Source organism: Gorilla gorilla, chromosome 9 (assembly GCF_029281585.2).
Source record: "Gorilla gorilla gorilla isolate KB3781 chromosome 9, NHGRI_mGorGor1-v2.1_pri, whole genome shotgun sequence".
NCBI lineage: Eukaryota > Metazoa > Chordata > Mammalia > Primates > Hominidae > Gorilla > Gorilla gorilla.
Genome location: NC_073233.2, coordinates 116,210,708 through 116,229,393, shown reverse-complemented (window position 1 = coordinate 116,229,393; position 18,686 = coordinate 116,210,708). Strand labels below are relative to the sequence as shown.

Below are 18,686 nucleotides of genomic sequence, written 5' to 3'. Positions count from 1 at the left end.
AATCTTAAGCAGAAATAAACACAGAAATGCCTAAGTAGTTCCAGATAACCTCAGGTGGCATCACAGCATTGGGTTGCAATAGAAAACAGGAAAAGAGAAAGAACAGAAGAATCCCTCATAGATGGCAGCTGATATGACTCAGATCTCTATCCTCCAACATCTTCTTGCCATAAAATACTACCTGAAGCAAAGCTTACCGACTTCAACTCCCTCCCATCTATGTGCTGATGATTTCTAAATCTGTTTGTTTGGCCCAGATATCTTTATTAAGCTTTAGCTTAATGTGCTTCTCAAGCTGCCCATTCAGCATCTTCACTTGGATCACTTCCAAATTCAAATACTTCTTCATCTCTGGCAAACTTTAGTCACCTCTTCTATTCTTCAGTGCAGTAAAGAGCTTCACCATCTACCCAGCTGCCCCAACCAGAAAACTGGGAGGCACTGGCTACTCCTTTTCTCCAACATTTTTTTTTTTTTTTTGGAGACAGGGTGACAGGGTCTCTGTCACCTGGACTGGAGTGCAGGGGTGTGATCACAGCTCACTGCAATTTTGGCCCCTGGGCTCAAGCAATCCTCTCACCTCAGCCTCTTGAGTAGCTGGGATTACAGGCATGTGCCACCATTACCTGGCTGACTTTTTATTTTTTGTAGAGATGTGGTCTCACTATGTTTCCCAGGCTGGTCTTAAACTCCTGGGCTCAAGCAATCCTCCCACCTTGGTATCCTTAAGCGCTGGGATTACAGGCATGCGCTACCACACCCACCCCCCAACCTTATTTTTAATCAGCAATCAAATCCTATGAATTCTGCCTCCTTCATATTTCTCATCTCTACCCACGATTCTCCCTTCCTACTGCTGTTCATCTCAGTTCAGACCATCTCATGCCTCCAGTTTGCATTCTCAAAAATAGAACCCACAGTGCTGTTGGAATTTCTTTCTAAAATGCAAGTCTGATATTACTATCCTTTAGGGTCTTATGAGGCCTATAGCATAAAGTGCAAACTCCTTTGCATTTCATAAAGCAACACTCCATCTTTTGACCAACAATTACTGCTCCAATCTCATCTTTTCTTCCTCAAACACTAAGCCTGTGCTTATGTTGTCTTTTCCTGCTCATGCCTCCTCTCCTTTGCTTATATGCTCCTTCTGCCTGGAAAAACATCTCATTTACAAAACTCGGCTCACACACCTTTTCCTCTGTGAAGCATTTCTTGGATCTACTTCTCTCTATTCTCCCCACCCCAGGTAGAACTAAGCACCTCCTCCTCCATACCTACACTGTACCCTGTGTGCCCTGTACAGACTTTCATCACAACACCTATAGCACTTATCACACATTTTAAAAAACATGTCACAGAAAGCACAATAAAATGAACAATAAATGGATTTTGGATTTAGACAAGGCTCAAATCCTTGCTCTGTTTATTAGCTCACTGGCCTTGGGCAAGTTCTCTGAACTTCTCATTTTAAAATGGGGATAAGGATCATGATGATTAGTCGTAATATTTGTGACGTCTGAAGTCAGCACAGTACCTGGTAGACAGAAAGCATACAATAAATGTTGCTGATTCAGTGAATGAATATCAGACTAGATGGCCAATGTGACATTGTAAATGTCTCAGAAGGTTTTCTATATCAGTTTCATAAAAAATTACTTCATAATCTTGTTGTTGTTTAGTGTGTTTGTTTTTTAGAGATGGGGTCTTGCTTTGTTGCCCAGGCTGGCCTCAAAATCCTGGGTTCAAGTGATCCCCCAGACTCAGCCCCTCAAGTAGCTGGGATTACAGGTACATGCCATCGTGCCTGGCATTTTAGTGTTTTGTTTGCTAAGAATTAGTTTATCCCAAATTGAAAACAAATCAGCACACATTGAATAACCTTTACATTTCTTATCTGACAAGGGTTGACATATTATGTAGTTTAAAATCCTTCCTTTTTCACTCACACACTTTCATTCTGATGAGTTTTTCTTTTACTTAGTATCTTTGACAATTACCTGATGAAATTAAAGTTTTTTTTGTATTCTACAATATCTGACAGCTGTCAGCTTTAATAAGCCATTAAATAATCTTAAAATAACCTTTAATTTTGGGTGTCACTCACCATCATTTTCTTTTGGCACTGAAAGGCACTGAAATCATTTGGCCTGTATCTTTTATGAGCACCATCTTCATTGTTAACAAGAAATTCACCAATGGGGACAGTTCCTGTGCACCATTCAAGAACACCACTTCGCTGAGAGAGGGGAACCACCTGGAGTTACAGATTAAATGCCTTTTAATTTTAAAAGGCCATTAAAGAGCATTTGATGATCATTCAGCTATCAGAGTCAGTGCAAAGCATTTTTTTTCAAGTTGTATTAATATTTCTCTGTCCATAGAAGACAAAGCTCCTTGGAGGAAACCAATCGGAAATAAACTTAAGCTCAAAGAATATAATTTTCCAGCCTGCTGCCTAGATGTTTGAGAGCCTGCCCATCACTCAATCCCCACGATTCTCTGAGAGGTCACTCCTGTTAATTATACTCACCATCATCTGTCATTAATCCATACTTAGTTTGTCCAGTTAGGAGAGGAATTAACTGCTTTCCTTACAATTTTAGTATCAATTAAATTTGGGGAGTTTCACTTGGAAATTATTACCCATGAATGTGGTCTCAATTTTAGTGTAACTTCATTATTGAAATTACATGTACTCTTGCTTTAGTCTTATTATCTTCACAGAGAGAAAATGTACTCTTAAATATAAAATAAGCAACTTTACTAGGAAAGTTTTTTTAAATTATATTATAAACATACATAAAGTATAGAAAATGATATTAACAGATACCCTTTTATCCATTAAACAGCTTTATCAAATCTAGGATTTTCTCACATTTGCTGGGGAAGAGATGAAGCTCCCCCTTGTGTGCTTCACTGACCCCAAGTCCCTCCCACCATCAAGATGACTGTTAGCTGGTTTATCATGTTCTCGTATTTTTTGGTATATTTTTATTTCAAAGCTATATGTACACAAATAGTTGTAAGTATTAAGTAAAAAAATTAGGATACTATATGTATATTTCTGTAATTTGGTTTTTTATTCAATACTATTTTATCCTAACTATGTGAGCATATTTAACTCTACATCATTCATTTTAACAGCTATATACTACATAAATACAAGTTATCCAATCTGCATATTAACATTTACATTGTTTCCACATTTCCATGAAATACTGCTGCAATGAAATAAACTACTCGTGAACATATTTCAGTTTCTCTAGGCAGGGGTGTCCAATCTTTTGGATTCCCTGGGCCACACTGGAAGAACTGCCTTGGGCCACACATAAAATACACTAACACTAATGATTGCTGATGAGCTAAAAAAGAAAAAAAAACTGCAAAAAAAATCTCATAATGTTAAGAAAGTTTACAAATTTGTGTTGGGCTGCACTCAAAGCCATCCTGTAGGCTGCATGTGGCCTGCAGGCTGTGGGTTGGACAAGTCTGCTCTAGGGTATATACCCAGGAATTTAACAGCTGAGCCAGAGATACATCTTCACCTCGGTTAACCAGATATTGCCAAATAACTATTCAAAGTGACTGTACCGATTTATATACCCACCAGTAGGGTTATTCCATAACTTTCGCAATACTTAATATTGTCAGGCTTTTTATATTTTGCTAATCTGAGGGTAATAGTATTTCACTGAGGTTTTAATTTGTATTTTCCAGATTACTAGAAAAGTTGAATATCATTGTATTCTTCATATAAATCCCTTGTTCTTTATATTAAAATGATCCTTTTTGTTCTAATTAACATTATTATATTCGTTTTCTCAGCTGGTCACTCGTCTTTATGGTGTCTTTAGTTCTATACATTTTTAAATTTTAATTTTCTCACATATGTTGAACTGTTTTGTGTCTTAAGGAAGCATTTGATTAATTTATTAACATTTATTTGTTGGGGGCATATTACATGTTACACACAGGGCTAGGGCACTGAGAACAGAGTGGGAAAAAGGCAGATGAAGACTATGCCCTCATAAAGTTTCATTCTGGTGAGGAACATATATCCTAATAAACATTTCATAATATTAGATAATAAGTATAAGAGAACAAAACGTAAGTTTAAAAAAGAGAGAAAGTGGGTAATGGCAACATGGTCGGAGGCCTTTCTGAGGGTAACACTGCAGCAGAAGCCTGAATGAAGTAAGGGAGTGACTGGTGTGAAGATCTGAGGGAAAAGCATTGCAGGCAGAAGCAGAAAAGCCCTGAGGCAGAAACAAATTGGTGTGTCTAAGCAATTGCAAAAGACCAGGTAAGTCAGGTGGAGATGACTCATCTATACAAGCAGAAAGTGAGAGGAGTGTGAGAAGAGTGGTAGATAAGGCTGGAGGGAGAACAGCAGAGGCAGATCACTTAACTTAGAGAGTTGTCATTCAGGGATAATGTGAACTCATGTGGGGTTCTGAACAGGAAAATGGAATACAGCTGGCCCTCTGCATATGCAGATTCAACCAACTGTGGATCAAAAATATTCACCAAAAAAAAACCTCAATAAAAACAATACAATAAAAAATAAAAATTTTAAAAACCAATACAGTACAACTATTTACATAGCATTTACACTATATAAGGTATTTTAAGTAACCCAGAGATGATTTACAGTACATGGGAGGAGGTTCATAGGTTATAGGCAAATGCTACATACACCACTGTATATAAGGGACTTGATTTTAGTATCCACATGGGGCTCTGGAAACAATCCCCCACAGATACCGAATAAGAGTACTCTGTCTTAGACACTTTTAAAAGGATCACTCTAACAGTTATTAATAAAACTAGCTTTTGAAAACCAAGAGCAGAAGTAAACTGTTGGTTTAAACTCTAGTATCTACAGAGATGTGACTGCAGAAGTAGGGTGGTAATAGTAGGGGTGGTAAAGTGACCTGCCTGGAAGTTGACCAATAGGACTTGCTGATGGAATAGACAAGACTTGAGAAGAGAGAAACAGGAGTTTAAAATGACTCCCATTACTTGGTGACATTTAGGAATTTTTGTGAATTGTTTTAGGAGTGATGACAGTATTGTGAGAATGGTTTTTTAAAACAGACATTATCTTACAGATCTACACACTGAAATGTTTACAGATGAAATGATATGACATCTTGCTTTAAAATAATATTGGAAGGAAGTTGGTGGAAAGAGAAATGGAACAAAATTGTCCATGAGTTGGTAACTGCTGAAGCTGAGTGACAAGTACAAGGGGGTTCATGTTATTGTCTCCTTTTGTATGTTTGAAATTTTCCATAATAATAAAAGTAAAAAGAAAAAGCCTCTAGGTTTCAGTCTGAGCAACCAAGTGAAGGTGGTGCCATCTCTAACAATACACTTTGCATTATAATTATGTTTATTTTCCCTATTAGAATGTGAACACCTTAAGGACCAGGGCAATGTTTTACTACTTCTATAGACCTAGCACTCAGTAGAGTATCTAACCCAACGTAGGTATATAAATTCACATTTATTGAATAAACAAATGAATGATCTCATGGCCTTTCTGATTTCCCTTCCTGCCTAATAAGTATTCTACATGCCCTCTCCCCTGCTGTCTTTGAGTTAGCTGTGACCCCTGATGCTTGATCACATTAACATTCTTGCAGTGTAGTGTACTCTGTCTAAAGTCTCTTTTACATTGATTACTCTCTATCAATATCTAGCTCTGGGGCGGGGAGGGGGAATCAAACCCTTATTTTTTGTTGAGAGATTGATACAGAAAGGAATGGGTTAGCTTTTTTCTACCTCAGCTTAGAGTCTCAACTGTGATGTTGGTTGTTGGAGAAAGAGCTGAATTTGAATTTCAAAAAGCAAATGACAGTGTTTTCTCTGGTACTAAAGACTCTCTGGAAGATTTCAACTGGGTATCTGGGTATTTTGTGTGAATACCACAAAAAAGGACTGATGACTATTTTCTCAGTTCTCTGAAAGTACACAGCTGATATCATCCTAGATACACAGAAATGAAGTTAATTCATTATATTCAGTGAATGTCTTAAGATATTATGGCTTCTCTCCCCAGAACCATGACTGAGATAGATGCTCTGAAATATGCATGACAAGGAATAAAAATTATTTATTGGCACAAGGCAGGATGATCAGGTTAAGTGCAAAGCTCCTTTCAGCACTTAAATATTGTTTATTAGAGACTTGCCTTTTAGAAAACAAATCCTCTGACACCTAAGATTTTAGACTTGTTCAGTATACTTTGTAACAATGCATAGTTTTGGTGGAGAAAAATGGGGCCAGCCACCCTAATTCTGGTTAATGTTAAGGGCTATGTCTGAGTTATCAACATACACAATAAGAACTGTCTTCATTTCCATCTGATTCTCTCTGACAAGAGATATCTGGCATGCCTCAATATACAAGTCTCTCCTTTTGAGGTTGCACAATGACACAAGGTTTGTATACCAAGATCTAGTTCCAGGTAGTCAATGTATGCTCTTGTTGACACAATGACCACAGAAGACCTGAATCTCAGGATTGGGAATGACTCTACAGATGACTGGACTGGGTAGACTACTTCGCTGTAGTCTAGGGAACCTTAACTAAAGGCAAGAACAGTTAGTTTAACATAATGATGACACAACTTTCACATTCTTGGAGTAATCTCAAAATAACATTACTGGCTTATTGTCGTAATTCCAAGAAATAGTCAAACCTAAACTGTTGTGTTTAGAGGTTTTACTTTAATATTGAGATGTATAACATTAAATAATTAATTATCTGGGTTACCCCCCAACCCCGCCTTTTTTTTTTTTTTAAGACAAGGTCTTGCTCTGTTGCCGAGACTGGACTGCAGTGGCATGATCACAGCTCATGCACAGCCGCAAACTCCTGATTTCAAGCAATCCTCACGCTTTAGCTTCTTGAGTAGCTGGGACTATAGGTGCATGCCATCATACCTGGCTAAATTTTTAATTTTTTGTAGAGATGAGGTCTTGCTATGTTGCCCAGGTTGGTTTCAAACTCCTGGCCTCAAGTGATCCTCCTGCCTTGGCCTCTCAAAGTGCTGAGATTACAGGCATGAGCCACTGCATCTGGCCTCTAGACATTTTTCCTTTTTTGAGACGAAGTCTCGGTCTGTCACCCAGGCTGGAGTGCAGTGGTGTGATCTCGGCTCACTGCAACCTCTGCCATCCGGGTTTAAGTGATTCTCTCACCTCAGCCTCCCAAGTAGCTGAGACTAGAGGCATGTGCCACCACGCCTGGCTATTTTTTTTGTATTTTTAGTAGAGATGGGGTTTGGCCATGTTGGCCAGGCTGGTCTCAAACTCCTGGCCTCAAGTGATCCGCCCACCTTGGCCTCCTGAAGTACTGGGATTACAGGCGTGGGCCACCATGCCCGGCTAGAAATCTTAATGGAATAACTTATATGGTAAAATAGTTTTGTGTGAAAACTAGCTGTTGAAAAAGTCATAAGGTAGAGATGAAAGTTTAGTAATTTCTGCTTTCAAGATATTCTAGGTCAGGCATTTGCTTTTTTGTGCTTTACAGCAATGAACTTTGGAGGTTCAATTGTGTATCTGCTTGGAAATCTTAGCTACTTTCTGAGAGTTCAGGAGGTGCTCCTATAGCCCATACTTTTGTAACCCAATTCTTCAGCTATTATCTTTGTCATCTAAAAGTCTGGTATTTAGAGCATAAACAATTTCCTTTCATTCACATTACAGAATATCTAGTCTCTAAAAACTTCTTAGCAATCTCTACATTATCTGTCAGATAGGAGATAGCTAACAGATCTTCAACTTTGTTCTAAAATGAAGTCAGGTCAACAGATGGTAGAACAAGTAGACTGGTGGGTCTCAAAGTGTTGTCCCTGGACCAGTGCAGCATCAACATAACTGGTATCTTGCTAGAAACACACATTCACAGGTTCTACCCTAATCTTGCTAAATTAGAAATTCTAAGAATGGGGCTCAGAAATCTGTGTTTTAACAAACTCTCTAAGTGACTATGATGTCTGCTAAAGCTTGAGTACCAATGATCTTAACCACATCAAAGAAATCCCTCTACAGAGTAGCCTTTATAGAGCAACTTTTGCTTTTTGCATTCATCAAGGATTAATTAGCTTTTTAAACTGCTAATGGAAAGCATCTATTACGTTAGTTATTATTGCAGAAGGTTCCATGTCACAAATTTCTCACAAACTTGAAGGCTAAGGAAAAAATTGTGCTTTCCTTAATGAACAGTATGCCCCTCTCCCAACCAATAAGTTTTATATTTAGTCTCTGAAAACAGTTAAGAAGCTCAAAACCAAGTTCTGCTTTTTATTACAATAGCCTAAATCAAGCAGCATTTTGGAGGGTAGATCTAATTTACTCTTCTTCACTCCCCTATTTAGGGCTTTTAATTTAGCCATTATTTTAAAAATAAAACATGTTCACAGTAGAAAACTAGAAATATATAAAAAAGCACATGTCACCCATAGTCCCTGTTACAACATTTATAGAAGGAGAAAGTTTAAAAATGAGGTACAGGAATGAAATCACAAAAGACAAACCTATGGAAAATAGGCCCTTCAAAATAAGGATTTATTGTTATTTCTAAACTGGTTAAATGAATGAATAATATAAGAGTCAAAGATGATCAGCTCATAGAATGTGACTGAGGATTGTCTTCTCAGGCAAATAGCTAGAGGAAATGTAAGTGGGTACACTCCCATTGAGAGTAATTTGGCAATATGTACCAGATTACAGATGCATGTATCCTCTAACCCAGCAATCCAACTTTTGGAAATCCATGCTACAGATTTGCCTGCGCATGTATGAAATTTGTATGTTCAAGGTTATTCACTACAATACAGCATTGTTTGTAGCAGCAAAAGACTGAAAACAACCCAAATGCCCATCGAGAAGGACTTGTATAAAAAACTACATACATACACACAATGCAGCTGTTAAAAAATGAGAAAGATTTCTGTGACATATTGTTGAGTAGAAAAAAAAGGAAAAAATACTTCAGTTGACTATAAGAAACACCTAACTATAATTAACATTAATAAATACTTTTTACAAAGAAAATAAATCTTTATTATTTGGTCCTTCACAGAAAACATTTGTAGACTCCTGGTCCAAATAATGGCATCTTCTTCTTCTTCTTTTTTAAACGGGATCTTGCTGTGTTGCTCAGGCTGGACTGGGGCTCACTGCAGAGTTTGAGCTCACTGCAGCCTCAAACTCCTGGACTCAAGTGATCCTCCCACCTCAGCCTCCCATGTAGCTAAGTGACTACAAGCACATGCCATCATCCCTGGCTTTTTTTTTTTTTTTTAACTTTTTGTCAAGATGGGGTCTCACTATGTTGCTGAGGCTGGTCTCGAACTCCTGGCCTCAAGCAATCCTCCCACCTTGGCCTCCCAAAGCATTACGAATATGGGCATGAGCCACTTCACCCAACCAAATGGCATCTTTTATATGTTTTTGGTGAACTAACAGAAGTACAAATAGTTACCTTATAAGTACAGATAGTTAATTTCCTCTTCCTAGTTTCCGTGTTTCTCTGCAGTAATGTATTACACATCTGGAAGACCTGTTGCATGACAGCATCTTGTCTCAGGTCATCACGGCCCTTCAGAATAATTAAGCATGAATAAACAAGTACAGTTTATTTTATTATAAAAACACAGAGTCATCTGAGAATAGCAAAGGGCACTCAAACCAATCTGAGCATCTGTGCACCTCTTGACAGTCTCCCAAATAATTAAATACCTACTGCCATTCTTTCATTTAGAATAAGCTACAACATTTACACTGATTTAGAAAGTTTCCCCTCGCTACTTCTGTAATTAGATTAACTGGAAGTCCCCCCTAGGAAGGCATACTGCAAACACCTGAGTAAAACAGCACTGTGTCTTTCCACCACTCCCCAGTAGGACCCAAAGAGCTCGTGAGCAAATGGTAAGGGAAGAATGCTCTCCCTTTTTGGTACATTAAATAGCACTTGGCACAGTATGAGACCCGGTATACTGATGCAAAGGACGTCAACTTGCACTATTCAAGGAAATAAGAGACAGACACCAAAGTATTTTTTTTTCACAAGAAGCAAGCTCACTGTACATGTCTGTACATGTTAATGGTATTCTTTTACTTGAATCAACCATATAATAATGATTGTCTTTCAGAGACACAAAAAAAATGGAGAAAAGCCTGGTTCTAGAAAATAATGCATTTCTACTCTACAAATCTTCCTCATTTGTAAGTATTCAAAATAAAGACAAAATCCCAAATAAAGCAGAAAGAAAATATCAACTAAAAATTTTCATCACTAAAACTCTAAGGGCTAAGCCAGAGAAGGGAAGGCTCACCTTAACAAGCTGTCTCCTCTCCTTGCCATCGGAACCTACACAATCTATTATTTTTGGTAAATTTACACCTCCTGCTAAGCGAAATTCTGCTTTAAATGACTGTATAGTCACCAGATTTCCATATTCTCCTGTGTGGTCCACCTAATGAAAGTATAAACATGATTGATAATAGGTCAGATACACTATTTGCACTTAAAGAAAAATACATTATAAATGGCAATTTTAATATTAAACAGAGAAACAAATGACAATGTGATAGTGGTTAAGAACTACAGCTTTAGGCCGGGTGTGGTGGCTCACGCTCGTAACTTTAACTACTGTTTCATCAAAGATTCACTAATATATGTAAAGTCATCTGAGAAATAACTCCTCACAAAAACATAAAGTAAATTTTGGAAAACAGTAGAAGGAGTTTTCTGGGTTATAACTGCTAAATCTGGCATTTTAAGGAAATATTCAGCGAAATCACTTAGCTGATATAGCTAGAAAAATAGCAGTTAATCCACATGATACAGCTACATTTCAAATCAAGTTAACTAGATACTAAGCACTAAACTGCAAAATGAAAAGAAAGACAATGTATTTAAGATGATCATTTTCTAAACTTATAACCCTTATTACATATATCCCTGCCCACATGAAATTACTTCCATTATTTCTTGCAATAAAAGAATATTAGAACAGAGCTAAGTGTATCATGCATATGAAGTCAGGTTAATATTATAATAATACATACTATATTACTTAATACTGTGATATATCACAGCCAATACATTTTACTGCACATAGAATTTTTAAAAACAATATATGACAATTGGAACCTTCCTTGCCAAGTCAAAAATTAATCTTGGCATAAGCACACAGAAACTCTCCTTCTGGCCAGTGAAAGTAACAGTCTATAGACCTTCATAAGAAAGATGGGAGGTGTAGAACAGAAGGCAATGGAAAAGAAAGCAGGAGAAGCTTTTGAGTATTTTAAGGCTTGGGCGAAGGAAATATAATACTGAGAAACTATAGGTTGAAACATATGAAATTTGCCAATATTTAACCAATTTTGACCTACATAAAAATACTATTTCAAATGGTTCAATCTAATAAAAAAAATTTAGTTTAAAAAAAATCAAGAGTTAATTGCAAATTACCTTAATTTCCATAGTAGGGACAACAACATCTTCTAAATTCTTAAGTTTAGTAATTGGCTGGTCTGCTGGAATATTTATGCCTTCTGTATTTAAAAATGAAGAGATTTTAGTGACAAACTGAGGAACAGCATTGAAGGTCAAGCAGGAATAGTCAGCAGATACCACTGGCCCCAACTTGTTGCTAATCTGTGGTTCAGGCTCTGATTGAGAAATGAAGACTCTGGGCTTTGGCCACTATGCAGCTCAGAGTCAAAGCTCAACAGTGGTTAATGTAGCTTCAAGTAAATTTGCAGGTTACCTGACAAGGGTAACTAGACCAGATTCCACCTGAGGAACCAGACTAAACATCTTAAAATAATTACGTAATAGTTTGCATAGTACATAGATAACATACTCCTGTCACATTACCATTAAATGCAACTAAAAGACATGTCAATACTTTTTGTTTGCTTAGAGAAACAATATGTGAAGTCCCATTCGTTTTCAAGTAATAAGAATTTAAACTTGAAGATATGATTCTGAATAGAAAAAAATACAATTATTAAAGTATGGGGAGATACTTAGAAGCATGCTTAGAGACTAGTCACAAAACCAAAAATTATATAGCAGCTTGTAATTATTTGAACTGACACAGCAAGAATAATAATTAAATAATGGCATTTTAGCACCTATGGAAGAAATGGTAAAGCCTTTTTTTGTTTTTAAGTCCCAGGGCAGTTTTAGTAACCACATCGTTTAAAAAAACTTTTGAGGCTAGAAATGTTCAGTTATTCAATTATTTTAATAGACTTGCCTCTATGCAATTCTCTGTAATAAGTATGTATGCCAGAAGATTATCAGAAGAAATCAAATAATTAATTTAGTGTAGTCACCTATTATCAGTTCCATTAAGAGATATTAAGTGAAAAAGTAACCAGGGAATGTTGAAGCTATCAGATATAAATTAAGCTTTTGGATTACGTTTGTGATTTTAAGCAGAATTACTTATTAGGCTCTATAACTAATATATCTCTACAGAGAGTAACACAGCAAGAAAGTAACGTTTCTTCTTTGAAACACATACTTCTCTGAGTCTTCCACTGAGTGGCATCTAAGTTTGCTAATATAATATAAGCATCACAAAGTGCCTCAACACTTCTGACCATCTGAGGTCTCCTACTTCTGATAGTACATATTATTCTATTTGCAGCCTCTGTTCGATCCTATTAATAAAAAACAAATAAAAAACATTACATAAGGAACTACCCAACATTTAAACTTCTCAGAGTTAGAAAAACAAAGAGAAAAACAGAATTTATGCACAAATCTAGACAATGGAATGATTATAATTCCTCAGATACAAACAAAACAGTCATAAATGAAATACATCAAAGATACATACTCTCGTCAATGACTTAGGTGCCTTTCAAAATCTATTGTTTCACTTTGCCAACTGCTTTGAGGAAAAAAGTAAAACTACTACTGGTATCTCCTATGCTTTGACAAATATTAAGGAATTTTGAACCAATTTTAATTAATTAATTAATTAATTAATTAGAGACAGAGTTTCGCTCTTGTTGCCCAGGCTGGAGTGCAATGGCACAACCTTGGCTCACTGCAACCTCCGCCTCCCGAGTTCAAGTGATTCTCCTGCCTCAGCCTCCCGAGTAGCTGGGACTACAGGTGCCCACCACCATGCCCAGCTATTTTTTGTATTTTTAGTAGAGACAGGGTTTCGCTGTGTCGGTCAGCCAGGATGGTCTCGAACTTCTGACCTCAAGTAATTCACCCGCCTCAGCCTCCCAAAGTGCTGGGATTACAGGTGTGAGCCACCGTGCCAGCCTTGAACCGATTTTAGATGGCATCTTAATAACACAAGATTTTAAAAAGAAATATTCTAGGAAAGACTGAATATCACACTTCTAAAAGGTAAGTATGTTTAATCCAAATACCTCATCAAGCTGAGAGCTTTGTTTAGGCACATTTTTAGTTATTCTGCTTCTTCTGGCTACCTCTGGTTTAGTCAGAAATTCATCTCTGTTTGCATTTGCTAAGGCCAGTATAATAAACAAAGTATGATGGGGGTGATCCATTGAAATTCTAGAGATTAGCTGTAAGAAAATTAAGAACTATTAGATTTATGCAAATAAACAAAAAAATATAATCCATATTTTTCATTTTGCTTAACATTAAAATGTGTATTACTGTCTAGATACTGCGGTGGGTAGAGCATGTATGCCTGCATGTGTGAGAAAAAGGCAGAGGCCTATGAGGAATTAGAGAGAGAAAATGAGTAACTTATGTGATGTGAGAAGACAAAAAATACAAAATTTTGTATTTCCATTTCTTAGAGGGAATGGTATATATACTTTATATAATATATAGTAATAATAGAATAAAAATAATTATTGTGGTTTGATTTTCAGGTTTACTTACATTATTGAGGACTTCATGAAATCCTAGGCCTCCCATCATCTTGGTCCCCATTCTAGCAGCCAATTGGTACATAAGAGGCAAAAATTTATATGTTGGAATCTTCATTCCGTCTCTCTACCATTAAAAAAAAGACACAAAATTAAGAAACAAGATATTTCAAATATTCTCACATCTAAGCAAGTAAGTTATTTTAAGACAGTGCTCCTCTATTAGCACAAGTGGTTAACAAAACTTCACTAACTATATTGTTTTCCTTCATTTCTTTTCTTATCTGAAGGTCTTTCTAATGGGTACTCTAGATTAATGCATTGGTAAATCAAAATATTTGGTCCTAAATTAAACTGGATTCAGAACTAGAATACTTGGTGCTGTTTATATTCCAAAAAATCTAAGGAAGACAAATGTGATCTGAGTGTGACTGTGATCTTGATTCCTGAGAAGTCAGTGTACAATAAAATGAAGTAATTGCTTTTCCCCATAGGCCAAAAGTAATATTTAGTGTATACTACAGCAGAGATTGACTGTATCTATTATGAGTCTTATTATTTTCCTGCAGGAGAAACATTTTATCTCTAACCTTCAAATTGACTAACAATATATAGCTTGTCAACTTAAATTTAATATTAGGTGTCATCACTATAATCTAAGGTTTTCAAAGAAAAACTTATACAATACTGCTGTCTTGACATTTTCTGAAAAATATATTTTCTCTACTTACAAAAGTAATTTATTGTAAAAATCCCAGATTTCTGCAGCAGGGGGAAAACCCACCTGTGATCACATCATCTTTAACTGCTTTCTAAATCCTCCAATCTAATGCCCCATTCTAGACACTCTCCTATGGTAACTGCAAAGACATAGGACCAAGCTAAATTCTCTCACCTCCACACAAACTTGCATCATTTACAGCTTGTCAGCTTATATAATACAAAGGAACTTTTGTAGAAACAAGACTAGAACTTGTAAATAATCCTAAATATGGATCAAAGTTTAGAAAACTACAAAATGCTACTCATGTGTAGAGCACTGGACCAAGTGCTAGGAATACAAAGAGGTATACACGATTCCTGACATCAAGGGGCTTATGTCTAAGTTTTTCAAGCACAGGGTAGAATATTGTGCTGAGTAACACTTGCCTTCATCATGCCATTGACTTCAGAAACTCCAGAATTTTCAAGCCAGAGGGAACAAAGTCGGAATACCCACATATCATGCTCTTCTCCACTTAATAAGCAGTTGATATAATTTTCAACTGCTTTACATAAGAAGCGTTTACGATCCTCTTTAAGTGCACGCAGGGCTAATTCATCCAACTCCAGCTCCCGCTGAACCTTTACTGTGTATCTTGCATAGAATAATTAAGGTAAAACACAAAAGCCATGAACTTTAACAGAACTACAAAATCACACATGATATACAACATAAATGAAAAAAGTTGGGTTTTTATCCCAGGAAAAAAGCAAACTTCTAAGGATTATAAAGGGAATAAACTTACTTTTGTCTTAACTGTGCAATTCACACACCTTCCTAAGCATCGAAGGACAAAGGAGACTCTCCCCAAGCTATTTAGCTAACTTACACCTCTGCTTACACTAAAATATACAGATTCAAGACAGGCTTAAATAAAGGGATTTAATTACATCAAAATAGGTAACTTTTGTAATTAATTTCAATATCTATCTCCTTTTCCACTACGATACCAACAAACAAACCAAAAAAGCAAAACAGAAAGCTAGTATCTATATTCTCCACAATGAACTTAGAAGCAGAGCATGAATTATTCACAAAAGAACACATGTCAATATCTTACATACTAATTTGTGATTAACTACAGTAGGACCAAGACAGACAGGGCACAGTGCCTCACACCTGTAATCCCAGCACTTTGGGCGGCCAAGGTGGGCAGATCGTTTGAACCCGTGAGTTTGAGACCAACCTGGGCAACATGGCAAAACCCCATCTCTACAAAAAATACAAAAATTAGCCAGGTATGGCGTGCACCTGTAGCCCCAGCTATTTCGGGGGCTGAGGGGGAGAATCAATTGAGTCCAGGAGGTCGAGGTTGCAGTGAGCTGGAGTACAGTGATCATGCCACTGTACTCCAGCCTGGGTGACAGAGTGAGACCTTGTCTCAAAAAAAAAACAAAAAACAAAAAACGAAAAGAACCCAAAAGACCAAGATAATCTATATATAGTTAAGCCGACCTTTAGAGCTCAAAACTATATCAGATAAAAAGACCAAGTCACTCTTTCTATGCAAAAACACTCACTCAGTTAACTGGTGAACATAAAATTGTCACTTGTAGAAACCTAGTTACCTGTTTGTCTGAATTTTATGTTCCCTAAGGAGACCTACTTCCTCTTTGGCTCTTTTCAGGAGAGCTTGCTTGTTTTCAAATTCCGATGATTTCATGTAGTTTTCAATTCTTTGGTATTGAGTATCTGAAAACCGGGCTAATGAGAGAAATGCCTTCATTTTTCCATTTCTTAGCTCATCACTGCTTTCTCCATCATAATTTCCAGCAACTTCTACTGCCTTCAAGAAAACACAACCAATTTAAATTATATTTACAAATACTAAATACATCTAAAGAATCAAATTAAGGTAATACACTAAAGTTTAACTTATATACATATAAAAGCTAGCTAAATTATATGAACTATTGCAAGCTTGTCCAACCCATGGCCCATGGGCCGCATGTGGCCCAGGACGGCTTTGAATGTGGCCCAACACAAATTCGTACATTTTCTTAAAACATTATGAGATTTCTTTTGTGATTTTTTTAAAGCTCATCAGCTATCATTAATGTTAGTATATTTTATGTGTGGCCCAAGGCAATTCTTCTTGCAGTGTGGCCCAGGGAAGCCAAAAGATTGGACAGCCCTGAACTATGGTATTTTCTTGACTTTTCAAAACAACTTTGACAGTGTAGAAATAACCCAGACAGCCAATACTTGTAAAGAACTCTGCAAAAACAGAGAACTTTATAAAATTTAAAGACAATCAGGCTGGGTGTGGTGGCTCACGCCTGTAATGCCAGCACTTTGGGAGGCCAAGGCAGGCGGATCACTTGAGGTCAGGAGTTCGAGACCAGACTGGCCAATGTGGCGAAACCCTGTCTCTACTAAAAATAAAAAATATTAGCCGGGTGTGGTGGCACACTCCTGTAGTCCCAGCTACTTGGGAAGCTGAGGCAGGAGAATCGCTTGAACCCAGGAGGCAGAGGTTGCAGTGAGCCGAGATTGCGCCACTGCACTCCAGCCTGGGCGACAGAGTGAGACTTCATCTCAAAGAAAAGAAAAGAAAATCAAGACAATCGCATCATGTGTTTCATGTTACACTTATTTAGTGAGGTAACTACTTCCAAAATTAGTGAATCTAAAGGAATAAGAGGGAGAAACAGGAAAGTCAAAGGGGCTAGTATATTGAAGCCTTTACTTGTGGGTGGCTGGGCTAATGAAGAGCAAGGGCTGACTTGCCTATTCTTAATCAGTTATTTTTGTAGATGCATAAATGAAGAAATGATCAGAAACAACCTGCTGAAAGGGTAGCTGGTAGTGGAGGTAGGAAGGAGGAAGAAGAGATACTATACTTGGGCTTACTTTGAAAATTGGCTGCTTCGTTTTGTAACAATGTTTCACTCCACCCTAGAGACTATACAGAGCTACAACAGTAATAATATATAGAAAAACAAAACCATACTTTTATTTGCTTTTGAAATATATTGATCTTGATGAAAAGATGAAGCATATTCACGCTAAGTAACTATCTTAAGGGTTGCTCCAAAAATCTTACCTTTTCTAGATAGGTCTGCATGATGACCGCAGGATTTTCTAAGCACGTTTCTGCTAACCAGTTGCCACAAACCCTCAGACATTCTGTGTATGTAAGTTTTAGGCTGGGATTGTTCTGTATAAGAAAGGCAAAATCTTAAAATACAATGCATTACCATGACTGTACCCAACTGCCCTTCATGTACGGGGAAAAAAGCAGGTTAAAAATGTTTTTCCTTGGTGGGTGGGAAAAAAAAAGTTTTTCCTCATCTGCTTTTGCCATACAACTATTTTAATAATCCCATGTAGGAAACGATCATCCTCTGTTTATTATTATTATTGCCATTATTGGAGCAAGTCACATTTATTGAGTACTTATATATGTCAGACACTTTGTAAAGGCTTTATACATATTAACTCATTTAATTCTCACAAGAATCCTATTAAATAAGTACTATTATTACCCCAATTTGCAGATTAGAAAACTGAGGTACAAGGAAGTTGGGTAACTCCAGACAGCACATACTTCAGGGCCAATACTATTAAGCAATATTTACACATATCATATTGGCACTCAGTGCTTTGGTATAATGATTTCTCTAATAACAGAAGATGCTATACAATGAGTGCCCAACATCAAAAAGTACAGTAAAGGCCGGACGTGGTGGCTCACGCCTGTAATCCCAGCACTTTCAGAGGACAAGGCGGGTAGATTGCCTGAGCTCAGGAGTTTGAGACCAGTCTTGCCAACATGGTGAAACCCCATCTCTACTAAAAATACAAAAAAATTAGCTGGGCATGGTGGCATGTGCCTGTAATCCCAGCTACAAGGGAGGCTGAGGCAGGGGAATTGCTTGAACCAGGGAGGTGGAGGTTGCGGTGAGCCGATGTTGTACCACTGCACTCCAGCCTGGGTGACAGAGCAAGACTCCGTCTCAAAAAATAAATAAATAAATAAATAGTAAAGCACAGTGAGCTGATATTCACTGAGCAGGTACATGTCT

At 37.1% G+C, this 18,686-nt stretch overlaps 2 protein-coding genes across 11 annotated transcripts in view; one reads left to right on the top strand and one right to left on the bottom strand.

Annotated features, from left to right (window-relative positions):
* C9H11orf65 (chromosome 9 C11orf65 homolog) overlaps positions 1-14,044 on the top strand; it is a 138,060-nt gene extending 124,016 nt beyond the window's left edge. For 4 of the 7 annotated variants that reach the window (XM_055355471.1, XM_055355466.1, XM_055355468.1 and 1 more), the window contains 2 exons: positions 10,169-10,241; positions 13,899-14,044. In XM_055355471.1, coding sequence (XP_055211446.1) covers positions 10,169-10,203 — 35 coding nt within the window. In that variant the 3' untranslated portion in view covers positions 10,204-10,241; positions 13,899-14,044. Of the gene's footprint in view, positions 1-2,129; positions 2,263-5,111; positions 5,323-10,168; positions 10,242-13,898 lie in introns of those variants that run through there. The other 3 variants (XM_055355469.1, XM_031015938.2, XM_055355467.2) reach the window with 2 other exon arrangements.
* ATM (ATM serine/threonine kinase) overlaps positions 1-18,686 on the bottom strand; it is a 140,265-nt gene that overhangs the window by 23,778 nt on the left and 97,801 nt on the right. For all 4 annotated transcript variants that reach the window (XM_063693499.1, XM_031015936.3, XM_063693500.1 and 1 more), the window contains 10 exons: positions 17,705-17,818; positions 16,227-16,444; positions 15,045-15,252; positions 13,909-14,022; positions 13,425-13,583; positions 12,557-12,695; positions 11,494-11,576; positions 10,352-10,492; positions 9,499-9,615; positions 2,105-2,254 (listed from right to left, as the gene is read on the bottom strand). In XM_063693499.1, coding sequence (XP_063549569.1) covers positions 2,105-2,254; positions 9,499-9,615; positions 10,352-10,492; positions 11,494-11,576; positions 12,557-12,695; positions 13,425-13,583; positions 13,909-14,022; positions 15,045-15,252; positions 16,227-16,444; positions 17,705-17,818 — 1,443 coding nt within the window. The remainder of the gene's footprint in view (positions 1-2,104; positions 2,255-9,498; positions 9,616-10,351; positions 10,493-11,493; positions 11,577-12,556; positions 12,696-13,424; positions 13,584-13,908; positions 14,023-15,044; positions 15,253-16,226; positions 16,445-17,704; positions 17,819-18,686) is intronic.